Source organism: Pteropus alecto, unplaced genomic scaffold, assembly GCF_000325575.1.
Source record: "Pteropus alecto unplaced genomic scaffold, ASM32557v1 scaffold20, whole genome shotgun sequence".
Lineage (NCBI taxonomy): Eukaryota > Metazoa > Chordata > Mammalia > Chiroptera > Pteropodidae > Pteropus > Pteropus alecto.
Genome location: NW_006436298.1, coordinates 10,531,858 through 10,539,398, shown reverse-complemented (window position 1 = coordinate 10,539,398; position 7,541 = coordinate 10,531,858). Strand labels below are relative to the sequence as shown.

The following is a 7,541-nucleotide window of genomic DNA, read 5'->3' as shown; positions in this document are numbered from 1 at the left end:
TGCTCTAATAGGGACATATATGGCCCCCAAACCAGAGGTTAAACCCTTAAGTTAGAGCACTCCAACCCTGACCAGCATTTAGAAGAGCACTGCCAACATCTGCATCTATGATTTGCCCTGTTGTGTTCCTCCACTACTGATGAATCCCATTGAAACTAACACATCTTTACTTTAGGTATAGCAGGGTCTCAAAGTATTAAAAATCTCAGAGACTCTCATTTATTCATTCAACAAATATTTGTTGAAATCCTATTTTGTACCAGGCACTGATTTGGGAAAGGGGGATGCAGTAGTGAACAACACAGATAAAAAAAAAACAAAAACAAAAACACTGGTACCCCCCAAAACCCTTCTTTTATTTTAACTCTGCTACTCTGTCTCTTTAAGATGACTTTGCACTATGGGCTGATTTTATAGGTTCATTCTCCGAGGCAATCAAATTTCTCATTTGTTACTATTTCCATTACGTACTGCCTATAAATACAAAAATCCGGCAATATCTTCAATCAAGGTTTTGGAAAAGGGACAAAGATGCATAAATTTAATATGTAATGGCAGTGTTGGAGTCCACAAACAGAAAGTGAATTGCTTGAGATACCAGAGTGGTATATTTCCACCAATAAGTGAGAGCCTGATATTCTTTCAGGAATAAACCAAATCAAGAGGATTTTAAATGAAAATGTTAGAGAATTGGAAAGAAAATGGGATTGAGTTGGGAGAGTTGGGATATGTGTTCTATAGACTGTCTCAGCCAATACCCAGCCATGAACTGGGCAAGTCACCCAAACTCTGCAGGTCTCCTATCCTCATCTTTAAGATGACAGAGTTTGCCTCATTCACTTAGGCACCGACACCTGGAAAGTACCATGATTTCCTCTGGTAATAGGAACCAAGCCTTATTCATCTCAATCTCTCTTACAAGGCCTTGGACCATGTGCCACACATATAATGGCCACTCCACAAATACTGCTTTATCAAACACTGAACCTATTATTACACCAGCATGGCAGCTGAAGTTGCTGATATTCCAGATGAATTGTTTTTGTTGTTTAGCTTATAGAATCCTTTATCTGCATAAACTGAATTATGTAGGAGATGACTATATGCATTTGCTTTGGTGAAGGAGGGTGAAAGGATGTCAGAGGTAATTCCATCACCACTTATCTCCACTCCCACCTATCCCGAAAGAGGGCTCCGTGGAAACAATGTTTCTAGATGAACTTATACATCAAATTCCAAAGGTGTTCTCATAACAGTGAATTTAATGCTGGCTATTAGATATTTTGGGACCAAAAGGTTCTTCAGCATCTTGCTAAGCTGACAGATACCTTCATTTGGTCATTTTCTACCTTCTGTTCAGCTGCATTGTCTGTCAGGTTCGACCTCCTTTTCCAGATCCCACATCTGTCCTCTGGTCCTGACCACTCGCCTACATATCAGACCAATACACTCCAAATGGACTTCACTGGTCTCTCTGCCTGCTCTGCTTCCTCTGTTTTCAGTCTTAGTTACCCATACCAACACCCACACAGCCTCTCAAGCTCGACTTCTGGATGTCATCCTCAATTCTCTATCATCTTTCTCATTCACCAAATTTTGCTATTTCTCTTTCAGAAATGTTTCCCAGTTCTCACCCTATTAACGGATTTTCTTTAGGATTTCATACTTTTTTTTTTTGGTTGGGCTTTTGCATTAACCTCCTAATTGATCATCACACCTCTAAATATTATAGCAGCTATCACTTATTAGGGTTTTCTACATATTAGATACTTTGCTAAAAAGCTACACATACTTCCCCTCATTTAATCCTCCCAGTTTAATTGAGTATTCTTATTCCCAATGCACAGATGTGAAAACAGACACAGATAAATTTCAATTACTTGCAAATCCTCATATCAAGTAAGCGGCAGAGACTTAGATTCCATGTCTATTTGACTTTTTATGTCTTTTCCATCTAATTAACTTCCCACGCCGCTGCCAGAGGTAATGGCTTTCTAAAATATAGATCTAGTGACATCATTCTTGCACATTCCAGGATAAATCCCAAAGCCCCCATTTTAGCATTAAGGTCTTTCACAATTTGTCTACAACTTGACCTGTCTGCCCCAACACTATGCCTGGCTATGGTGAACTTCCCATTACTCCCTGCAAAATTCAGGCTATTCAACAACTTTAACATCTTCCTGGAACACCATTCTTCCTCTTGTCTGCCTGGTAAATTCTTATTCATCTCTCAAAACTCTGTTAAATGTCACTTCCAGATAACTTTTTACCAATTCTCAAAGGCAAATCAGGTGGTTCCTTTTTTTCTGTGGTTCTGTAGCATAGATATCTCTGTCACAGAAAAAAAACCATAATGTACTTAATCTCTTTACAAGGTATTTGTCCCACTGGAAAAGAAGTTCCTGGATGACAAAGATCATGTCATACTCATCAGAATATCTCCTAATGCACCTTGCCAGGTATCTGGCTCACAGTTGGTGTTCAATTAATGCTTATGAAATAAAATGCCCTTGCTATCTCCATTTTTGTTAACACTATTCACTTTTTATTTGAAAGTAACCTTGCTTTGTCCCTACTATGCTACCAAAACGTCTGTCCTGAAAATTACCAAGGCATGTGAGAATTAGGTGTTATAATTGATATTTGCCTTGCAAAGAATAACATAGAGGATGTTTAGTTATTATTTAGTTTGGGTTTATTGTCAAGTATATTTTGGTTTCAAATATATTATTTTCATATTCTTTTGTACAAGTCAATACTTGGCCATAATGTTTTAGGTTCTAAATATTACTAAGCTTTATAAGCCCCAGCGAGTAAGCAGTTAAACTAGTAATGCTTAGGTTTCCTGCCTCACTAGGCAGGTCTTAGGAGGAAACAGGCATTGAGCTAGAAGCCATCCCCTCTGAAGGGAGAACACAGGGGAAGAGTAGCCAGTGAGGCATTTACCCTGCTCTGATGGGTGGGAATTGGGGTGGGGCTGAGCCTGGTTACTGCTTGAGGCTACAATGATCGCATATCTAAGAAGGTTATCTTAGAACCCAACCTGCCTCACCTCTGTCCCTGGTTACTGCTTGAGGCTGAAATGATCACATATCTAAGAAGGTTATCTTCGAACCCAACCTGCCTCACCTCTGCCTCACTCCCCCCACAACAACAACTCTTGGACAGGAGCTAAGATGTGGTCCAAGAGAGCTCACATAGCATCCACTATAAGGCACAGCAGTTTGAGGGAGAATGCCTGATGTCTGAGAAACCCCTGCCCTGTGATGGGGACTGGCAATTGGAGGGTACACTGTCACTTTGCTCAATATACAGACTCCTCCCTTTAAAAACTTCCTAGCCTTGATCATTGTGTTTGTCCTAAGAGCCATTTGCAGCAGACAATAACTTTTTAATTAAATTTATTGAGGTGACATTGGTTAATAAAATTATATAGGTTTCAAGTGTATAATTCTATAATACATCATCTGCATATTGCATTGTGTGTTCATTATTCAAAGTCAAATCTCTTTCCATCACCATAGATTTAACCCTCTTCTTAAATGCGCGAGACCTGAGAGACCCATTTCAGCCTTTACTATAAGACTCTGAAGCACCTAAGAGTTATATATCCCTTCCTTCTTCCAGCAACTTCCAGACCTCCCCTCTGTCCTGGATGCTCCTCCTTCCCTGGCTTCTCCTTCTCAGTCTCCTTAATGAGATGTCCCTTACCACCAGCCCCATAAATGATGTTTGGCAGGAAACCACCCTTTCCCTGATTAAAGTCATTGGCAGGTTCATCATAAATGAGATGCCTCCTAGCCATTAGGTGCTTCAGCCCAAATAGGAAGTGACCCATTGGGCATTCCTCTTTGGATGCCCCCAAGGATCTCAGAGTGTGAAGTCTAAAACTAAATGTCTTTCTCTGCCATACTAACATTTGTACTTTGCATTACTTAATTGATGAATATCCTTCCGTTCATTAACCAATCACCCCCTTCTAAACAAATCCATGACCACATCCCTACTGACTGCACCCCAAGAACAGCTCTCCAATCCGTGCCTTCTCTCCACAGCCTCAGTCAGGTCCTTACCCCTTACATGGTCTCCCGGCCTAAAGTTTCTTTATTTACACTTTTTTTTTTTTTTTAATGGCTATTGATACTTGCTTTCTTGTGCTGGTAATCTGCAGAAACTTGTGATTTCTTCATATTAGACTATAACTTCCTTAGATACGGAAACTTTGGTTTTTTTCTGTCTTAATATTCTCTGAGGTAACACTGTGCTTTGTGTGTAATAAGTGCTCAATAAATAGACTTTGACAATAAAGTGACTGCTCTTCTTCCCCCAAAGAGCAGCTAATCAGACATTTAAATATTTACTCTTTTTGCCAGCCCGATTAACAGTGTTATAGTAGCAGACAGGACATACACATAGACACGTGCGCGCACGATATGCCCTTAGCTACTTTTAAGTCAATCGTCTAGCAAACACAAAGAGAAGACCTAGCTCTCAAATAATGAAAACATAAATTGGTTCATATTTTTCATTCTTGGCCTGCCTTGAGAAAAATGGCACAATGCTTAGTAGCAAACGAGAAATTATTTTGCAAATCTATATCCTCAAAATACCACCAAACATGGGTCATGCATCTTTTCTTCCTGCATTTTTGATCCCACTGCTATGACTTAGTGTGGTAATTATATTACAAAGCTATTATTCGATGAAACGAAAATGGCAAAACAATTTAAATGCTTGTCTAAAAAGGACTTGGGTAGTATGCAATTATAAGTGAAATTACAATGGGAAAATAATTGAAATACAAGTCTGGAAGGCACAGTTATGAAACCATTAAGATGCTTCTATTTTGGACTCACAACATTGAGTGAAACTCTACACTCCTAGGATACATTTTTAATTCACTAAATTGGGCAACATTTATGGAGAAATGAAAATATTTGTACTCCAATTGTTCCACAGCATTATCTACATTTCTGAATGCCACCTGGGGGTGTGAAACCTCATCAGGGTTGAAAGGTTTATAGGATAGACAGATAAGAGAACCATAGGGTATTCTATGCTTCCACCTAGCATCAAGAAGATAAAGGCACAAGGACAAGCTCAGCTTAAATTTTTCACAAACAGTTCTAATATGAAAGCAAAGATCATAACATGAAAAGATCTGTGTTCTAAATTTAAGCCTACGATTGTTAAATATTTCTGTGGATAATTTCTAAGGATCTATCTTCTTAAAACATTCTGCTGATAAATTCCTTTAGCAAAATTTTGATAAATATTTTGATGCCAAGGCTTACAGTGGGTATACTTGCTCTCCAAAGGAAAAAAGGTACAGTGCTAGATATGAAACAGACATGCTGAAATGATCAATTGGACGAATGACCAAGAACCCTCCTCCAAACCATGCTCTGCATTTTGATAGTTGAACATACAAATGAGTCTACCAGCAAAAACCATGCAAAATATGCTCTCCCCTCCCCTCTTACAGCCTGCTTTCATAGATTCATCTTTTTCAGTTAGGCAATCAAAGAAACAAATGCTAGGGTGGCTCATATAAAAGTAATAAGTGTTAAAAGAATAAGATGTAAATCCTTTTCTCATTCATGACTATCACTCTTACGTCATCACAGAGCAGGTTAGGAAATGGTATTTAATTGTTTTTCACACAAAAAATTTCTAAGCATCCATGATTATGACATTACTTAATAAAGTGACTAGGTTTCCACAAAAGAGTTGTATATTTTTGTTTTTCAAGATTTAGTTTTTAAAAGTCCCTTGGAAATAGAGATAACAAGTATTCTTACTCTCTTCCATAGACTCTGAAACACGTAAAGATTTAATATGCACATGAATATGTTCTGTGAGGTATGCTTAACAAAAGGAGTTAATGACAATGCACCAAGAGTTTGAAACAGACTCTTAAGTTGTTGGAGATATTCCACTATGTGGCTGGTTCTCGGCCTTCTTATATTCACTGCACAAGGGAAATAAGTGAGAGTATTAACTACAGCTTTGTAACAATATGAACCTTGAGTGCATGGCAACTTTAAAACAAAATTCAAATCTGCTATCTAGAAATTTTATAGGGAGGTTGGGAGGTCATATTATTTTTAACACACGTAATTTAACTATTAATGTGATTTGAAATAGATTTTTAAATAATATGAGGAAATGAAGTTTTTCCAGTTAATGCACAAAGGTCTGAACTTTGAAAAAGATCGAAAAAGTCATGTAGAGACAAATCTATGAATAAGGCTAATTAAAGAAAATAAACAAGCAAACATATACATAGATTATAGGAAAAACAAAAATTAGCATGGTCCGAAAAGTATTTAAGCCATAGTATTATACATAAAATTTGAAATTTAGAATTTGAAATCACATTCGTCAGAATTTCATAAAATTAACCTCGGTATTTATAAAAATGTCAAATAAGTTTCATATAATGGCTTAACTTCCAAGGGCATATCTTTGGTAATTAATTAAAGATAAACCAATGTAACATAATAGTATAAGTTAAAATATATTACTCTTACTTTGAAAGGCATAAAAATATAAATTGGATAAGTTGGATTGAAATACTTTTCAATCAAAGGCTGTGACTTTGAATATTGAAGGTAGGTAGGTGGGTAGGTGGATGGATGGATGGGTGGGTGGGTGGATGGATGGATGGATGGATGGATGGATGGATGGATGGATAGATAGATAGATAGATAGATGATAAAGAAAATAAAGTAAACGTTAACTCTAGAATCCAAGTAGTAGAGATATATGGGAGGCATATTACTATATAATTCTTTTTATTCCTTTGTATGTTTAAATATTTTTTTCACAACTAAGTGTTGGAAAAAATACAGTGCTCTGGATGAAAAGTATCTATTTGTCGACTTTGCTCAATAAATAAACCAGTTTCAGAATTTGTCTCTCTGACATAATGTACTCACCTAGCCATCCAGATCCTGAATTTGGTATGCATAAGTCTGTCTCAGCACTGGGCAACACGAAGCCAACAACAAACACTTCCACACCATCTGCCATGAGGGCCATGCCCAGGACAAAGAAAAGGGCCCACTGAAAACGGCCATGACCACACTCTTGGATTATCAGCTCATACTGCTGGGCTAGTTCTTCCTCGTCAGCTTTCCTCTCTGACTCTAGCTCCTGTCGGTCCTTGTACTCATCGCCCTTGGGCTGTCCCACTGACACAATGCTGTCTTTTCCTTGGTTCATAGTGGGGATGCCCTGATACTCTCCTTCATAGATTTCATCATCTTCATCATGACCCTCAGTAGCCTCACTAGAGCCTTCATCATCATTGGCCTCCCCATCATAGGTTTCTCCGGGTGGGTAATAGTCATCATCCTCTTCTTCATCCTGGAACCGACTATACGACCTCTGGGTATATTCATCCTGGGCCCGGTCCACTGCTTGATTCACCTTCTTTACTGTTTGTTTCTTCACCTCTTTGGCAATGTCCTTGGCACCCTTCACCAGTGAAGTCCTATCCTTGTAAGAGTCTTCCATCTTATCTCGACTGATGG

The 7,541-nt window shown here is 38.2% G+C and overlaps 1 protein-coding gene across 2 annotated transcripts in view; it reads right to left on the bottom strand.

Annotated features, from left to right (window-relative positions):
- Nucleotides 1-7,535, bottom strand: part of SV2C (synaptic vesicle glycoprotein 2C) — a 123,392-nt gene extending 115,857 nt beyond the window's left edge. The window contains exon 1 of one of the 2 annotated variants that reach the window (XM_006913154.1): nt 6,945-7,535. In XM_006913154.1, coding sequence (XP_006913216.1) covers nt 6,945-7,524 — 580 coding nt within the window. In that variant the 5' untranslated portion in view covers nt 7,525-7,535. The remainder of the gene's footprint in view (nt 1-6,944) is intronic. The other variant, XM_025047834.1, reaches the window with a different exon arrangement.
- Nucleotides 7,536-7,541: the final 6 nt, after the last annotated feature.